Below are 18546 nucleotides of genomic sequence, written 5' to 3'. Positions count from 1 at the left end.
ATTTACAATATACTATGATCCACAAATAAATGGAAAGAGATTCACAAAAACTGAACAAATTCTCAACTAAACAACAAAATCCACAAAAACATGTTAGGAGTTCCACAAAAATAAATCAGGAGATGGAGTATGAGAAAATGGATTAGGGAATGGAGGCATGAACTGTCAATTTGTATTTTTGTATTAAACAGGATCCTGGGGAGTCCACACCTTACTGGGGAACAGAAGGTATTTGTATGATCGACCCTGGGAAAGGACACACCTTCTTCAGCAGGCAAAATATCTCTAAAATTTCAAGTCTTCATCATGATTTAGTGTATTTCTGTGGGGATAAGACCATTGTACCAGTTGCACTCAGACGTTTTAAATAATACTGAACATGAAAATGACTTGCAGATCACTGTATTTTGTTATAACCATTCAGAGTGAACTGGGTGATTTGAGCCTGTGTAAGGTTAGACTAAGGTACACATGTAAATAAAGGAGAGAAAGGCACATTCCCACACCATATATTTTAAAGATTTTTATCTTGTAGAACATTCTCTTAATATTACTGACATCTGATGTGCTTAATGAGACATGCTTTGATTTGTGTATATTACGCCTAAACTCATCGAAATTATACTTGTCGAAGAGCAGTGCTGAAGCAGAACAAAAGAAAAAAAAAATGTTCCCTTACAAGTAGCTTGCTTTTTTTTTTTTTTCAAGCATAGATTTTAGAACAAAGGTTTTAATGAACTACCATTTTTCATGTGAGAAGTGACATGGCATAAATGCCAACATCTGCTCAAACCAAATTAATGTATTTTATTTAACTTAATATTGATATTGTGATAAAATGAAACTAATATGATTTTCAGCTTATCAAAATATTTGCTTTGATTAAACTTACAGCAATAATGTTAAAAAAGTCATCATCCCCAAGTGTATCCAATATAGAGGAGACAGTCTGTCGAGCTATGGTCAGCCGTAGCCCCTTCATGCTGCCACTCACATCCACCAAAATGACCACATCTTTAGGAGATGTAGCAGCCTGGATATACCTGTAAATACACATATATTAGGATAGTATGATAGGATAATTATGTTGACAATGAGTATGGATCAGTTTATACCAGAATTTCATATCTAAGAGATTAAATGTTAAAAAGACATGAATTGATACTTTGTCACTTGCACAAATTACATATACATATTCCTCGTTGGCTTGATGTTAATAGCTCATAACTGAGGGTAAATAGTCACTTACCATTTTCGATTTCGACAGTCGAATTCTAGAACCCCATGTTCATCAGGTGTCCACTTTATACCTGTGAAGATAAAAGATTGTCTGAAATGGCTTATTACTTAACTGTGACATATGACAGTAGGTATGCTCTATCTCTATGCACAGAATAGCCAGCTTGTCAACTGCATTTGCCTAAATAAGCATTAAACAAGCAGAGCAGTGGATAGAACATTTTATCCCAATAGTATGATTGTCCTGTCTGCTCGATTGCTCCTGTCTGCCGTTCTGCTGAGAGGTTTGCGATTGTAGCTCTGTGTAGCTTTGCTTTTCTGCTGAATTTTACTATCACTCTCTGTAGTTTAAAGTGATAAAATATAACTTAATTCCCTCCATATTTCTGATATTATCTATCATACTAATCTGACTAATTTGTTCGTTTGCTTTTAATCTAAAACCGCGAGTGCAACGCGTGTGCCATGCGTTAGCATTCATTAGCCAGTTAGCTTGTCATTCGCGTTTCCACTCGAGTTTCTATTCGCGCCTATTATTGTTTTCTTTTTTCTCGCTTCGTTTCATCTCTCTCTCGCTCCGTTTGAACTCACAAGTTCATCAAACAACAGTGGTAAGTAAATAATTTCCCCATCACGGTGAGTAATGGCTTCGCCTTCTCTTGTTATTTGCACTTCATGTCACATGTACAGTTTATCTCTCTCTGTCGGCGACGAGGGATTCACATGTGATAAATGCAGGGATATAGTTAGGCTGACAGAGAAGATTTTAGAACTAGAGACATGCATCCAAACTTTAACTGAGGACAGTAAGAATGTGAGGGCTGTAGATACGGCTTTGGATGTGACTAGCTCAGCGAGTCATGTACATTGTTCGGTTCTGGTAGAGCCCGTGCAGCAAGGCAACTGGGTGACTGTGATGCGGCATAGTCGCGGGTCAAAACATTGCTCTTCCGTTCCGATCAGAACATCAAACAGGTTCTCCCCACTCAGTGACGCACCCACTGAGAAACCTGATGAAAGCGCTCTAGTAATTGGCGATTCTATTGTACGGAACGTGGAAATAGAGACAACAGCCACCATAATCCATTGTTCACCAGGAGCCAGAGCGCCTAACATCTTGGCAAATGTAAAAGTGCTGGCTAATGCTAAACGTAAATTCAGTAAGATTGTTATTCACGTCGGCGCTAATGATGTTCGACTTCGCCAGTCGGAGATCACTAAAAATAATGTTAAAGAGGTGTGTGAACTTGCAAGTACGATGTCAAACACTGTAATATGCTCTGGTCCCCTTCCTGCTTACCGGGGTGACGAGATTCATAGCAGACTGCTGTCACTCAATGGCTGGATGTCTAACTGGTGCCCGCAGAATAACATAGGTTTTATAGACAATTAGACGAGTTTTTGTGGCAGACCTGAAAAGAGATGGTGTTCATCCTTCCTGGGGTGGTGCCGCTCTTCTCTCTAGAAATATGGCACATAGTCTTAGAGTTCGTACTTGACTAACTGGGGCCCAGGTCAGGAAGCAGACAGACTGGCTAAACCGACCGTCTGCTAGCCACCTCACATCACAGAAGTCAGTTAATTCTCAGCACATAGAGACTTATTTACCTAGATATCACACTATAGAGACTGTGTCTGTTCCCCGAACTAGAAAATACAGAAAACGTCCAAACCAAATTAAGAGTAACAATCTAATTGATGTTCAACAAATAAAAAATGTTTACAATACAGAGAAATGATTGATAAAACTTGGCTTACTGAATATCAGGTCCCTTTCTACAAAAGCACATTTTGTAAATGATTTGATCAATGATCATAACCTAGATTTGCTCTGTTTGACAGAAACATGGCTAAAACCAGATGAATACATTACTTTAAATGAGTCTACCCCCCAAGATTACTGCTATTAAAATGAGCCACGTCCAAAAGGTAAAGGGGGAGGTGTTGCTACAATTTATAGCAATATTCTCAGTATTTCTCAGAGGGCAGGCTTTAAGTATAACTCGTTTGAAGTTATGGTGCTGCATATAATATTATCTAGAGAAAAACGTGTTAGTGATAAATCCCCTGTGATGTTTGTACTGGCTACTGCATACAGGCCACCAGGGCACCATACAGACTTTATTAAAGAATTTGCTGATTTTCTATCCAAGTTAGTACTGGCTGCAGATAAAGTCTTAATTGTTGGTGATTTTAATATCCATGTCGATAATGAAAAAGATGCATTAGGATCAGGATTCATAGACATTCTGAACTCTATTGGGGTTAGACAACACGTTTCAGGACCTACTCATTGTCGAAATCATACTCTCACATGGAATTGATGTTAGTGGTGTTGAAATTCTGCAGCAAAGCGATATATCAGATCATTATCTAGTCTTGTGTAAACTCCATATAGCTAAAACTGTAAATTCTACTCCTTGTTACAAGTATGGTAGAACCATCACTTCTACCACAAAAGACTGCTTTGTAAGTAATCTTCCTGATTAATCTCAATTCCTCAGCATATCCAACAGCGCAGAAAAACTTGATGATGTAACAGAAACTATGGACTCTCTCTTTTCTAGCACTTTAGATACAGTTGCTCCTTTACGCTTAAGGAAGATCAAAGAAAACAGTCTGACTCCATGGTATAATGAGCATACTCGCACCCTAAAGAGAGCAGCCCGGAAAATGGAGCGCAGCTGGAGGAAAACAAAACTTGAGGTATTTTGTTTAACTTGGTGGGATAGTACCCTATCCAACAGAAAAGCCTTAAAAACAGCTAGATCTGATTACTGATTACTGTCTCTTCTAGAAGAAAACAAACATAACCCCTGGTATTTATTCAATAGTCACTAAATTAACGAAAAATAAAGCATCAACAGGTGTTGGCATTCCCCAAGAGCATAGCAGTAATGACTTTATGAACTACTTTACTTCCACGATCAATACTATCAGAGATAAAATTGTAATGATGCAGCCGTCAGCTGCAGTATCGCATCAGATAGTGCACTATAGATCCCCTGAGGAACAATTCCACTCATTCTCTACAATAGGAGAGGAAGAATTGTATAAACTTGTTAACTCATCTAAACCAACAACATGTATATTAGACCCGATTCCATCTAAACTACTAAAAGAGCTGCTTCCAGAAGTCATAGATCCTCTTTTGGCTATTATTGATTCATCATTTTCATTAGGATATGTCCCCAAAACCTTCAAACTCGCTGTAATTAAGCCTCTCATTAAAAAAACACAACTTGACCTCAAAGATCTAGTTAATTACAGACCGATCTCAAATCTCCCTTTTCTGTCAAAGATACTAGAAAAGGTAGTATCCTCACAATTATATTCCTTCTTAGAGAAAAATGGTATTTGTGAGGAATTCCAGCCAGGATTTAGACCGTATCATAGTACTGAGATTGCTCTCATTAGAGTTACAAATGACCTCCTGCTATCATCTGATCGTGGTTGTATCTCTTTATTAGTGTTACTGGATCTTAGCGCTGCTTTCGACACTATCGACCACAACATTCTTTTGAATAGACTAGAACACTTTGTTGCCATTAGTGGAAGTGCCTTAGCATGGTTCAAATCGTACTTATCTGACCGCCATCAATTCGTAGCAGTGAATGAAGAGGTATCATATCGATCACAAGTGCAGTATGGAGTACCTCAAGGCTCAGTACTAGGGCCGTTACTATTCACGCTTTACATGTTACCCTTGGGAGATATTATCAGGAGACATGGTGCTAGCTTTCACTGTTATGCTGATGATACTCAGCTCTATATTTCTTCACAGTCCGATGAAACACACCAAATTGAGAAACTAACGGAATGCATAGTCGATCTAAAAAACTGGATGACGAGTAACTTCTTACTGTTAAATTCAGAAAAAACAGAGGTGTTAATTATCGGACCTAAAACCCCCACATGTAATAACCTAGAACACTATCTAACACTTGACGGCTGCTCTGTCATTTCTTCTTCATCAGTTAGGAACCTAGGTGTGCTGTTTGATAGCAATCTTTCATTTAAAAGCCATGTTTCTAGCATCTGTAAAACTGTGTTTTTCCATCTCAAAAACATATTTAAATTGCGACCTATGCTCTCAACGTCAAATGCAGAAATGCTAATTCATGCGTTTATAACCTCAAGGTTAGACTATAGTAATGCTTTATTGGGTGGTTGTTCTGCACGCTTGATCAACAAACTACAGCTGGTCCAAAATGCAGCAGCTAGAGTTCTTACTAGAACCAGGAAGTATGACCATATTAGCCCGGTTCTGTCAACACTGCACTGGCTCCCTATCAAATATCGTATAGATTTTAAAATCTTGTTAATTACTTATAAAGCCCTGAATGGCTTAGTTCCTCAGTGCCTGAGCGAAGTTTTATCACATTATAGTCTTCATTCACATTATAGTGTTCCCGGGAACCGAGAACACTCCCCATAACACATGATGTACTCGTTACATCGTAAGAAGAATGGCATCTACACTGATATATATCTGTTTCTTTCTTATTCTGTTTCTCAGTCCGTGTCCGGATCAGATAGTGGTTTGGCGCCGGGAGATGATGTCTCCCTGATCGACATATCCCCAGTGAAGACCTCGACTAAAAATACAATAAAACTAAAAATATAATAAAATAACTAACTACATAATACTATTTAGAAATTGCAACAATATAAAATAGAAATATAATACATTTATACATTTATATTTTAATTAAAACAATAAGTAAACAATAAATAAACAATCTCCTGGCCAGAGGAGAACTGGCCCCCCAACTGAGCCTGGTATTCTCCCAAGGTTTTTTTTTTTCTCCTTTCTGTCACAGAGGGAGTTTTGGTTCCTTGCCGCTGTCACCTCTGGCTTGCTCACTTGGGGACACTTAATTTCTAGTGATTATCATCAATTTGATTTTGCAGATACTATTTAAACTAAACTGAGCTAGACAATGACATCTCTGAATTCAATAATGAAATGCCTTAACTGAAAATTGAGTGTTTAATCTTATTTTTATACATTACTTACACTCTATCCTCCAATTTGATACTGTTAAGTGCTTTGACACAATCTGTATTGTTAAAAGGCTATTTAAATAAAGGTGACTTGACTTGACTTGACTTGACCAATACAATGCTCTTGACTTTGACGAGAAATGAACCAGAAGCTACTAAAACTTCCTGGCTCATTATTTGACTAAATTAATGAGAGTCAATTTGCCAACAAAAGAACATATTTAATTCTGATATAATAACCGTAATGTTCCTAGATAAAAATCTAGACTGGTAACAGTAGCTGGGTTTCCATCACCCTGTTTTAATGCACATTTTGAATTATCGCATGAGAAACAAGTGATGGAAACTCCAAATTTCTAATAAAAATCCCTTAATTCGCAAAAAAGTTTTTTACGCTCACTTGAGGTGGTTTTTGACGTGCGAAAAAGGGTTAATGCGAATAATAGGAGATGGAAATGTATTTTGCGAATAAATTCCTCCAAGCGCATCAAACAAGTCATGTGACTTTGCGCTCTGAGACGGGATAACTTGACTAACAGTGGACTGATCTTGTTCCACAGCATCTGAAATGTTGTTATGGTCTTTCTGAAATGCCTGAGCAAAGTCTGTCATCAAAGTATTTCTGTATAATTGTCTTACACGACTGTGTTCACAAACAGCAGCATCCACCTACGAAAGCAATGACAGCATTTATTGTGTTTCGTCTGCTCGCTCTGAGGGGTGAGTAATTTTTCATTCATGAAAATTATTATATTCAGTAGCTTATCCTAGATTTCTATAGGCTATTTAGTGCCAGTTTACCAGGAAGTGGCAATTTTGTTCTCTTTTACTCATTGAATGGAAACAGTGCTTGTTAGCAAATGTTTTATGTGATATTCCAATTTTGGGCATAAGTTAAATTTGCAAATTTGGATGGAAACCGGCTAGTAAGACCATCTGTCAGTGTAGAGCAAAACTATTAAATGGACAATTCACCCAAAAATAAATATCTTATGTTTAAAAATAAAAATGTCTCAGTGCTTAGTGGGGTTGTTGTTTGTGTGTGTGTGACAGTAATGAGGTTAGTTGCACTTCGAGGAGTACACTGCAAAAAATACTTTTCTTATAAGCAAAATAATCTGTCAATGGGGTAAGAAAAATAATCTTATGTCAAACAGAAAAAAATATTATTTTTCTTACCCAATTGGCAGATTATTTTGCTTGTTTCAAGCAAAAACTCACTTAATTTTGACAATTTTTTTCTGAAAACAAGACAATTATTTTTACTTGTCAAGAAAATCCTTCTTGATTTAGGAATTTTTAGATATTTTGGCTGGAAACAGTAAGAAAAGTAAGAAAAGCATTTTTTGCAGTGTATGTAGGGAAATGGAGCAGATTATTTTTAAGGGCTCTCCCCTCATGTTGATGAATTAGAAAAATTGTGTGTGTACATGCCAGAGTACCATGATGAAGAAAAGGATCAGATCAGATACACCATCACAACTGGCTCTGGATTACAGATAATAATTTTGTAAATGTTTACCTCAATACATCGTTAGGACTCACGGGTATTAATTTTATGTTGCTTGATAAATTTAAATAATGAGAAAAGACTAAATTAAACATGAGTTTTGTTTTTCATTTTCAAGTCATTTTACACCAAGTAATTAAAAACTAGATAAGGTGACCATACATGCCATTTTTCCTGGATGCGTACTGGCCAGGATTTCTATATTGCTTTCAAAGTACCTCGAGAGTGTTTCGAAAACATAAGGAACCGATGTCATGATCGGTCTGCACACACAAACAAAACCAAATCCTAGATGTTTTAGGCAATCTGGCCAGGATGTGTCTGGGAAAAAATGGCACGTATGGTCATCCTAACACTAGAGACATTTTTCTTACTGCACAAATTGTAACTCTCTTATGCCTTTTTATTTCTGTCCCTATTTGATGGAAGGACATAATCAACTTTGATCACCAGCTGTTATCATTAAATTAGCCAATGTCTAATAGAGCCGATTATTACTTTTATTGACTGCACTGCTGCACTGGCGTATCGCTAATAAGGACCAATCATTTCCACAGACATAAGTGAGAAAACAAATTGGAGCACTCACTGGAGCAGCCTGGTTCCTTTTAAATATAATTTTGTTTCCAGGCAGACTAATTAAAAATGATAAATTGCATAAATGTATTGTACCAGGCTATTTTAGCCAGTACGCATTTTAAATCTCATCAGCCTTTTATGAAGCAGTTTCAAATAATACCTGAAGTAGTTTTGCTATGCCAGCTATTGGCCACTGTGTGCTTTCAATTCAAAACATGGACGGTGAAACCTAGTGGTAAGAGAAAAGGTTCTCCAATGATTTTTAACCATAGCTGCATGATGTGATGTTGTTTTTGTGTGTGCTATAGAGACAGCAATATTACAAGACAATACAATAAAAAGGCAAAGAAAAAAAATCAATCATTCAATACAATTGCGCACAGGATTTCTCCAGATGCATAGGACTTGATTGGACAAAACACACATTCTTGTATGGTCTGGTCTAAAACAGCTGTATTCTACACCAATCAAAGGTCTTCCTGCATTTCACAAAGTGAAATGCAGGTCTGACTACTACAGAGCTTGCTGTACAGTATTAGATGACGAATATGAACACCAGCGGTTAGACAGTGTTTAGGAATTTCACTTTGGCAGGCAAGATTTCATGGTCGATTAATTGAATATGTGCACTGTGGAATGAAGAACCTCTATCTTTCACATCTTACATAAGTGAAAAACATACTTGTATGATTAAAAACATCTTAATGAAGTTTCTTACATTTACATGTAACCGTGTTTAGAGGAGCGGATGTGTTTCTGCAGAACATTCTACCTCTGGCCTGTTAACATTTATCTAACCAATGTTGACTAAAAAGTGCATCTAATACAACATTAAAGGAAGTTTACTCAAAAAAAGAAAATTTGCTGTTGTCTTACTCACCATCAAGCCATCCAAGATTGTTAGGTGACATTTTGTCTTCAGTAGAACAGTAAAGAGGATTTTTAGCTGAAACTGTGCTTCATAGAATGCAATTCTGTGGCTGACCATTTTGGAGAACAAAAAAAGGGCACATTTAGCAAAACACAAAATGTATGCCTCTGGCTCCTGACAATATATAATAGTCTTATGAAACGAAACAATCTGTCTGTGCAAGAGACTGATTGTGATTTACAACATTATTATCCATAATCCATAGCCTCAGGTAAACGGTCTGCAGTTCCGTCTTGTACCAAAGAACTAACAAGCAACTAATACAGCCATGCATGAACTGAGCACTTGAAAAAAGTTATGGTTTCATGGTTTATGTAAAAAGATTAGTTAAAACTAAATTTATTCACCTTATATGCTTTAGTCATGTAAAACATCTATTTCACATCATTATTGAGGACTTTACATAAACTTGTTAGGACTCTGGTTTGATCTTTCCCTCCTTTGGGAAGACATCCCAAAGATCCTTTGCTTTCCTTCTGCATGTAGCGGCTATTCTCGGGTGATCACACTCTTCAATCAACGCAGGTGCTCTGCCATCTTGCAGCTGTTTATCATTTCCTTCCTGATTGCTTTGCTATTTAATCTTCTGCGTTCTTCCTTTTGTTGCCAGTGTGTTTTGTGTTCTTATGCTTCACAGACCTCTTGCTGTTTTTTATTAGTTTGTCTGTCTTGTGTGTCGCTCTCTTTTTCTCCCTATCATTTGCCCAGTTATCCCTTTAGAATTTTGGACCGTATTTTCTGGTCAATGGACTGTGCATCTTGTTAAGGCTTAAAAGGTAATGAAACCCCCTGTTTCAGCACTGGTTAGTTCTCACCACAGTTTTAAAAAAACGCAAAAAAAACTGGGCGTGTTGCGGAGCAGAGGCGAAAGAGGGGAGACAGACAGCACACGCAGCTTTGGGTTCAGACAGTTTCATTTCGCTCCCATCGCGTTAAAAACAAATAAATGCACAGCCATTTGCACTCTGTATCGAAAACATACAGGTCCTTCTCAAAAAATTTGCATATTGTGATAAAGTTCATTATTTTCTGTAATGTACTGATAAACATTAGACTTTCATATATTTTAGATTCATTACAACACAACTGAAGTAGTTCAAGCCTTTTATTGTTTTAATATTGATGATTTTGGCATACAGCTCATGAAAACCCAAAATTCCTATCTCAAAAAATTAGCATATTTCATCCGACCAATAAAAGAATGGCCATTATGTTCATTTATGCACTCAATACTTGGTCGGGAATCCTTTTGCAGAAATGACTGCTTCAATGCGGCGTGGCATGGAGGCAATCAGCCTGTGGCACTGCTGAGGTGTTATGGAGGCCCAGGATGCTTCGTTAGCGGCCTTAAGCTCATCCAGAGTGTTGGGTCTTGCGTCTCTCAACTTTCTCTTCACAATATCCCACAGATTCTCTATGGGGTTCAGGTCAGGAGAGTTGGCAGGCCAATTGAGCACAGTAATACCATGGTCAGTAAACCATTTACCAGTGGTTTTGGCACTGTGAGCAGGTGCCAGGTCGTGCTGAAAAATGAAATCTTCATCTCCATAAAGCTTTTCAGCAGATGGAAGCATGAAGTTCTCCAAAATCTCCTGATAGCTAGCTGCATTGACCCTGCCCTTGATAAAACACAGTGGACCAACACCAGCATCACTGACTGTGGGTACTTGACACTGGACTTCAGGCATTTTGGCATTTCCCTCTCCCCAGTCTTCCTCCAGACTCTGGCACCTTTATTTCTGAATGACATGCAAAATTTGCTTTCATCCGAAAAAAGTACTTTGGACCACCGAGCAACAGTCCAGTGCTGATTCTCTGTAGCCCAGGTCAGGCGCTTCTGCCGCTGTTTCTGGTTCTGGTTGTAATGAATCTAAAATATATGAAAGTCTAATGTTTATCAGTACATTACAGAAAATAATGAACTTTATCACAATATGCTAATTTTTTGAGAAGGACCTGTATATATGAACACGCTGTTGCACCTCTGATAACTTTTAAGGCTTATTCTGCGGTGTTTAGATAAGCTATATAAAACTGTAAAAACGGTTACAATCATTAAGTGAATGAATCACGTTTATACCGAACTCATTACAAAGCAAAAACAAACACTCTCCTTCAATCTATGAATGTTTCTCTCAGTTAATGTGCGCAATGTCATCTCACAGTCTGATTCTCAATGGCTCTGGGTCTGTCATAGCAAATCAACACTCGCTGTTGTGAATAATTAAGCGAAGCATCTTCTGGTAGGATAAGAACACGCAGTCTCATGAATAATTTAATAGACACTGACGCATCATCGATGTACTATAGTCCATTGCCACGTCACAAATTGTGACGTCAACAAGATGTAGATTTTAAACCCAGAAGATGAAAATAGCACAAAAAAGCTTAAAATTAACCAGTTTTTTCCAACAGTTAAAATAATCGGATGCTAACATTGTTTTCTATGATGTGCAACACAAACACCTCTGCTAAAATCTTAGAAAAAGCAGTCTGGGGTTTCATGACCCTTTAAGGCTTTTGTTCAAAAAAACCTGATTTGAGTATCTCTCTGCTTTTGGATCCTTCATTACAGTAAACCTAACAGAACTGTTGAATTGGCTATTTAAACCAGTTTGTTGGAATGAGCTGTCCGAAAAAAAACAGCTTCTGGAAAAGAATCAGATTTCCCTGTTTGCCCAAGGCTATGGAATACAGTACATTACAATAATAATGTTGTAAATAATTTTCAGTTTCTTGCACAGACCATCTTCTTAAGACTACAACATCATCAGGAGCCACCGGTATTAATTTTGTAGTGCCTGTATATACTTTTTTTCTTAACGCTCAGTCGTCGATAGCCGCTGACTTACATTTTAGGAATCACGGTGTTGCAGGAAGGAAGGTGAAGGAAGGAGTTGCAATTAAAACTCATTTAATGAACAAACTTAGAACATGGGCAGAAGGGTGAGGGAAAACACAACATAACGGTGACCGGACAACCAAAGACAGAAGAGACTGGGGCTTAAATACATAGACAAATGAGGGTAATTAACGGGACCTGAACCAAATTACTAATTAAAATAATAGGAAGAAACTGGGTCACGGGAAGCACATGGGGAGAAAAACACAACAAAACAGGAACACAAGTCTGACATTACCTCCCCTTCCCGGAAGGCGCGTCCACGCGCCACTTAACTTCCAGAGGGGAGGGGGTTTGGGCACCCTGGAGGCCTATCAGGCTGGGCTTGCCCTGGATGGGCTGCCTCCAAGGCGGTACTGGCTCCGGGAACCATGGCGAAGCAGGCAGTTCAGGGTGCCATGGCGGAGCGGGCAGTTCGAGGGGTCATGGCAGAGAAGACAGTTCAGGAGCCCATGGCGGAGCAGACAGTTCAGGGGGCCATGGCGAGGCGGCCTCCGTGGCCTTGGCCTCAGAACTCGGTCCAACCCTTATGGCCGGGGACATATAGCCCCTCAACCCAAAAAAAAAAAAATTTCTTGGGAACAGGCTCTGGGCTGGGTTCAGAAGTCCTCCCTGGTCTGCACTTGGGAACAGAAGTCCTTTCCGGGCTGCATTCAGGATCTGAGGCCCTCCCTGGGCCAGACGTAGGCGCAGCAGCCCTCATTAGGCCTAATGTGGGAAAAGGAGCCCACACTGGGACAGACGTGGGAACAACAGCCCTCCCTGGGCTTGACTCGGAATCTGTGGCCCTCCCTGGGCCAGATGTGGGAACAACAGCCCTCTCTGGGTTTTAAGTGGAAGTACGAGCCCTCTCTGGGCTGAATGTGGAAACAGGAGCCCTCTCTGGGCTGGATTCGGGATCTGTGGCCTTCCCTGGGCAGGGGAATAGTAGCCCTCTCTGGGCTACTGGCCGATCTTGGGAATGGAAGCCCTCTCTGGGCCAAACTTCGGAACGGAAGCCCTCTCTGGGCCTAACTTTGGAACGCAAGCCCTCTCTGGGCCAAACCTAGGAACAGGAGCCCTCCCTGGGCCAGACTTGGGAACGGAAGCCCTCTCTCGAATCTGGTCAGGCGCTGGAGCCATCTCTCAAATCTAGTGAGGGGCTAGAGCAATTTCTCGACTCTGGTCAGGGGTTAGAGCCATCTCTCGACTCTGGTTAGGGGCTAGAGCCAACAGTCTGTTCCTCCTGATTCTCCTCTTTTGGGCTGAGCTTAAGGAGATTTCTGCTGTAAGACTGGGACGGATCTTAGGACAGGAGACAGAGGAAGAGATGTGGATTTTAGCGCTTACCAGATTGGAATTTGGGGGGTCAGCAACTTTGGCACCCAGGTCAGCGCTGTTAGAAGTCCATTTTCGAGCTCGGGGGAACACAAGAGGAAATGGGTGATCGGAGCCATTGGTTAGGCCAGGGGTTTTCAACCTGTGGGGCGCGCCCCCCCCAGGGGGGCGCCAGCACCTGTCAAGGGGGGCGTGAGCATCAATTAATTCAGAGACATTGCCTTGAAGATTTACGAATACGAGCTTTCAAATCTTCAGCCATCCGCTAGGGGGCAATCAGACTCCCGCTGTTAGGCGACAGTGAGAATGGTGTAAAATAATTTACAGTTAGTCATGTCAGAAATCCAACCATTGGCATGTTGTTATCTCAGAAACGGGCTCAGCCATCACACTGAATCGGGTAAGCTGGCTATATGTGTATGTTTCTTAATGCTACGCACTGGAAATGCAGCAAACAATATGTGAATGATGTTCGCGCACTTTGGGCTCGCGCGCGGGGGGGGGGGGATTGTTGGGGGGGGGGGGCGCGAGTGAAATTAGACAAACTTGGGGGGGCGCATGTCCTAAAAGGTTGAAAACCCCTGGGTTAGGCATGTGAAGGGTCGGTCCCAGTGTGGAGTGAGCTGGAGAGGCACGGTGTGCTTCAGTGAGGGCTCGATGAGGATGGTTCATCATTTTCTTAATTCTTCTACTTCAAAATTGGAACCATTTAAATAAAGGATGAAAATACTCAACTCGACAAAAGAGAATTCACACATAGGAAGATTACAGCGGATTGTTTCCTCATCCAGACCCAACTGAAAACAAGCACAGAGTGAAGAATCTTGCTAGCTCACCCGATAAGGAAGCTTAAGGAATTCCTCCACATACCTCTCCAAAGGCCAACCACCCTGCCACAGGCACCACAGCTGTTCCTCAGCCCAATTTTCGTTATTTGCTCCGGTCATCTGTCACGGTGTTGCAGGAAGGAAGTGCAGTTCAAACTCACTTCATTTAATGAACAAACTTAGAACATGGGCAGAAGTGCGAGGGAAAACACAATATAACATAATGGTGACCGGACAACCAAAGACAGAACAGACTGGGGCTTAAATACATAGACAAACAAGGGTAATTAACAGGACACACCTGAACCAAATGACTAATCAAAACGAGAGGGAGAAACTGGGTCACGGGAAGCACATGGGGAGAAAAACACAACAAAACAGGAACACAAGACCGACATAAGGACCATGATTTCAGCAAAAAAATGTCTTTACTGTTCTACCGAAGACAAAAAGTCACCCACATCTTGGATGTCCTGAGGGTGAGTAAATTTACAGCTGATTTTAATTTTTGGGTGAACTATCCCTTTAGGCTTAAAGAGCTGGATAATTTACAGTTAAGAACAAATAATTCAATAAAAATGAATTGTTGGATCCTCAAACAGTGCCATCTGATTGATTCAGCCTATGTCATCAAAATCTCAGTCCAGCCAAGTAAGTTGGCAATAGTTTTAAAACCCTGCCAGCCTATAAGAAATGAGAAAATAAAAAAGAAGGGAAAAAAAACTCACCTGGATACTGTCTGAAGAAACCTTTGGCGCTACCAAAGTACTGCCATATGAGAGAAGGGTCTCTTTTAAAGTTCTCCACAAACACCTTATTGAGAGCCTCTGACCAGTACACCCCATTCACTATCGCTGAGTCTGCAAAGGAAGTTTGAATGAATTTGAACATTTTTAACAATAATATATATATGAAGTGAAGTGAAGTGACATTCAGCCAAGTATGGTGACCCATACTCGGAATTCGTGCTCTGCATTTAACCCATCCAACGTGCACACACACAGCAGTGAACACACACACACCGTGAACACACACCCGGAGCAGTGGGCAGCCATTTTATGCTGCAGCGCCCGGGGAGCAGTTGGGGTTTCGGTGCCTTGCTCAAGGGCACCTCAGTCGTGGTATTGAGGGTGGAGAGAGCGCTGGACATTCACTCCCCCCACCTACAATTCCTGCCGGCCGGAGACTCGAACCTGCAACCTTCGGATTACAAGTTCGACTCTCTAACCATTAGGCCACGACTTCCCCATATATATATATATATTAGTCTTGGGAATTTTTTTACAGTAAATTCACAGTAAATCACTATCAATTAGTATTCTGAAAACACAATATCTGGTATATATTTGTATGAAATATGGGAGCTGCTGTCCAGTCTTGAAGTATATGGTAAAAGTATCCAACACATACCAAACTTAAAATCTGTTTGGGATACATTTAGCAGCAATTACTGCAAACAAACACTTCTGATAACTGGGGAAGAATTTTGGCCCACATTACTGCTATAGTTCAGCCACACCGGAGAGTTTGAGCACAAACTACCCATTTAAGGTCCTACCATGGCATCTTAACTGGGTTCAAGCCAATTCTGGGTTCAAGCTTCAACTTACAGACTGAAGACCTTCTTTCTCATGCTTTGTATTTCTTTCACCTCTGGCATAGTCAGTGTGTCCTGGTCCTTGAATCTGATTGGACGAGAGGCCTTCCAAGAGTGCTGCTACAGTATTTCACCTGTATCAGCATTTGAACTACTAGGTAATGTGACCTACAGTGTGACTTGTTGCGATGCTTCACTGCCATTTACAACTCCTATCCTGTGGTCTCATGAAACTGAAATTGTCCTGCAAAATCTGACCTGACAGCTCAAATTCTAAATCATTTTTAGAAGCTTATAGTTGTGAATCAGGGTAATGTAAGGAGACCATTTTAGAACACAATTTTTTATGTACAAGTTAAAAAACTTCCATACTGCAGCTTTACGGTGCAGAACAAACAGAAAAAGAGAAAAAAAAAATACTCTCACTCAAAATTATTATTCACTAGCTGAGCAGTCCATTGATAAGAGTCCTACCCTGGAGTCCATATTTGCATATGAAAGAGGAGAGAGGGATAGTTCTTAGCAGAATCTTGTTCAGTGACCAAGTGGTGCTTTATTCATAAGAAAAGGAAATAATCCTTAAGTGTAAGTAGTGCAATGCATTCTGGGTTCCACTTGGGACCCTTATGCTTGATTTGGTGTCCTCCTTCTTCTGATTAAACTTTTACAGTGAATATAGTTTTTTATTGAGAAGTCTTCCTCAAAACGTTAAACTTTGTTTTCAATATTAAAATTTTTATTATGTGAGATTATTTGTTATATGTTATATGTGTTCCAGTCTTTGATTATAACTGGTTAAGCCACATTCAAAACCATTGTAAAGTACTCTAGAACATCATTACATCAGCATTACTGTATACAATTTCATTATATTTTGTTGCTGTGTTTATTTTATGAATAAAATACATTTTACAATAAATATTTTCATGAAATATTTTAAAAGTAACAAGCCCTGCAAAGTGGTTGTCACGGTTTGGTTCCTGTTTGCCCATATTTGGTTTTGTTCCGGTTCTTCTCATTAGTTCATTATTAGTCTATCATCGTTCATTCATATCACCTGTGTTTATTAATCATCTTGTTGCTCCTTTGGTCCCATTCCTTTATAAGTCCTCAGTTCTCCCTGCTTAATGTTGATTAAAGGTTTAAAGTGTGTTGATGCTACTTTGTTCTCCTGATCCTTTATTTTATTTGTCTACAACCACGAATACCCTAACAGTGGTGGTTTACAGTGAATTAAGATCAGCTAAGGCATGGCTTTGTGGGGCACTCTGCTTTAGTATGTGAGACCTTATAAGAATAAATCAAATGATGTAAAACATGCAGATATCTGCCATTTGATTATGACTAGTCAAAAACAATTTTTAGATCTGCTTGGATTACAGTACAGTTATACATTTCTTGCAGTCAAATAAATGTTGACGATATATCAAAATATCATTCAGACTAGTAACAATAAATTAGAAATAGATCTCTTTAAGTGTTGATAATAGCATTACAAATAGCATTACAGATCCTACACTGGCACTTCTCTACCAGTTTCTTGTACTTTGTGCATTTACATTAATTTGCTTCTTCAAGTTTTGCATTTGCACTGAATGTAAATGAGCAAGTCAGAAGAATGACTAGAAATTTTAAATCCATTTCTGAGATCCATAATATTTTGTATTACTACAAAAATGTATTGTGGCACCAATGCTAATCTTTTGAGGTGGAGTGTGTGTTCCCGTTTCACATAATAATATTTAGTATCTTAAAAAGTAATTCTTACTGAAGCTGAGTTGCAGATTTCATTCATAATAATAAATATGACCAGTAACACTGGGGGATGCAGCTTCACATGATCACAAACAGTGAAACATTCCAGTGTTGTTATATGAAATATCAGCAGTATTTGGAAACAGCTTGACTAATCAAATTGGGAGACTGGAACTAACTTCTAAACACATGTCTATATAAACCTACAATATCAACATGCATGTCATCTTACAGTGATGATGCGTATGCAATGCTGATCATACCTTTGTTGTACATGTTAGTTGGAACCTGGACGACACTGAGGCTGAGGTTTACAGAGAGATTGTTGAAATGTTCATTTGGCTGCAGTATGAATTCTCCACCCATCTCCAAACTCCCGCCCTCCTCATCCATCTCATTGATCAGCACTGCATTAAAGTACTCGTACTGTCAGGAAAGAGAGAGAAAGAGTGAGGTCATCACAAATTATTTTGTCTTGATCAAACTCAAAAGACACTGAGAAAACTAGATGCAGAAATTAAGCGTATAGCGTTAATTCTTGCAGGTCATGTGAGTCAAGCTTGCATCAGCTGACTCTCAGCTGATCACGTCTAGGAATACGACACCTATCACGGCATTCCTATATAAGCTCTATTCAGTATTATTCATCAGCTTTTTGTTTGCTCAGGAGCAAATTACCCTCCTCCATTCCCAACTCCATTCCCTCCTCCATTCCCAACTCCATTCCCTTTCAGAATCAGAATCAGAATGAGCTTTATTGCCAGGTATGTTTACTCATACGAGGAATATGTTTTAGTATACAAAGTAGACAATGTACAAAATAGAAAAAAAACACAATATTTAATATAGAAAATTAAGTATGTACAGTTATGATATGTGCAA

General features: G+C 39.4%; 1 protein-coding gene across 3 annotated transcripts in view; it reads right to left on the bottom strand.

Moving 5' to 3' along the window:
• Positions 1-18546, bottom strand: part of LOC306848563 (voltage-dependent calcium channel subunit alpha-2/delta-3-like) — a 235059-nt gene that overhangs the window by 155188 nt on the left and 61325 nt on the right. For all 3 annotated transcript variants that reach the window (XR_013782255.1, XM_079383198.1, XM_079383197.1), the window contains exons 5-8: positions 17928-18090; positions 15041-15172; positions 1250-1310; positions 893-1043 (exon numbers count right to left, since the gene is read on the bottom strand). Coding sequence is in view for 2 of the 3 variants with exons in the window: in XM_079383198.1 (XP_079239324.1) it covers positions 893-1043; positions 1250-1310; positions 15041-15172; positions 17928-18090 (507 nt within the window). In the remaining variant the exon portion in view is untranslated. The remainder of the gene's footprint in view (positions 1-892; positions 1044-1249; positions 1311-15040; positions 15173-17927; positions 18091-18546) is intronic.

Source organism: Barbus barbus (assembly GCF_936440315.1).
Source record: "Barbus barbus genome assembly, chromosome: 28".
NCBI classification, from domain to species: domain Eukaryota; kingdom Metazoa; phylum Chordata; class Actinopteri; order Cypriniformes; family Cyprinidae; genus Barbus; species Barbus barbus.
The sequence above is the reverse complement of the archived record's forward strand: the minus strand, read 5'-3'. Positions and strand labels throughout refer to the sequence as shown.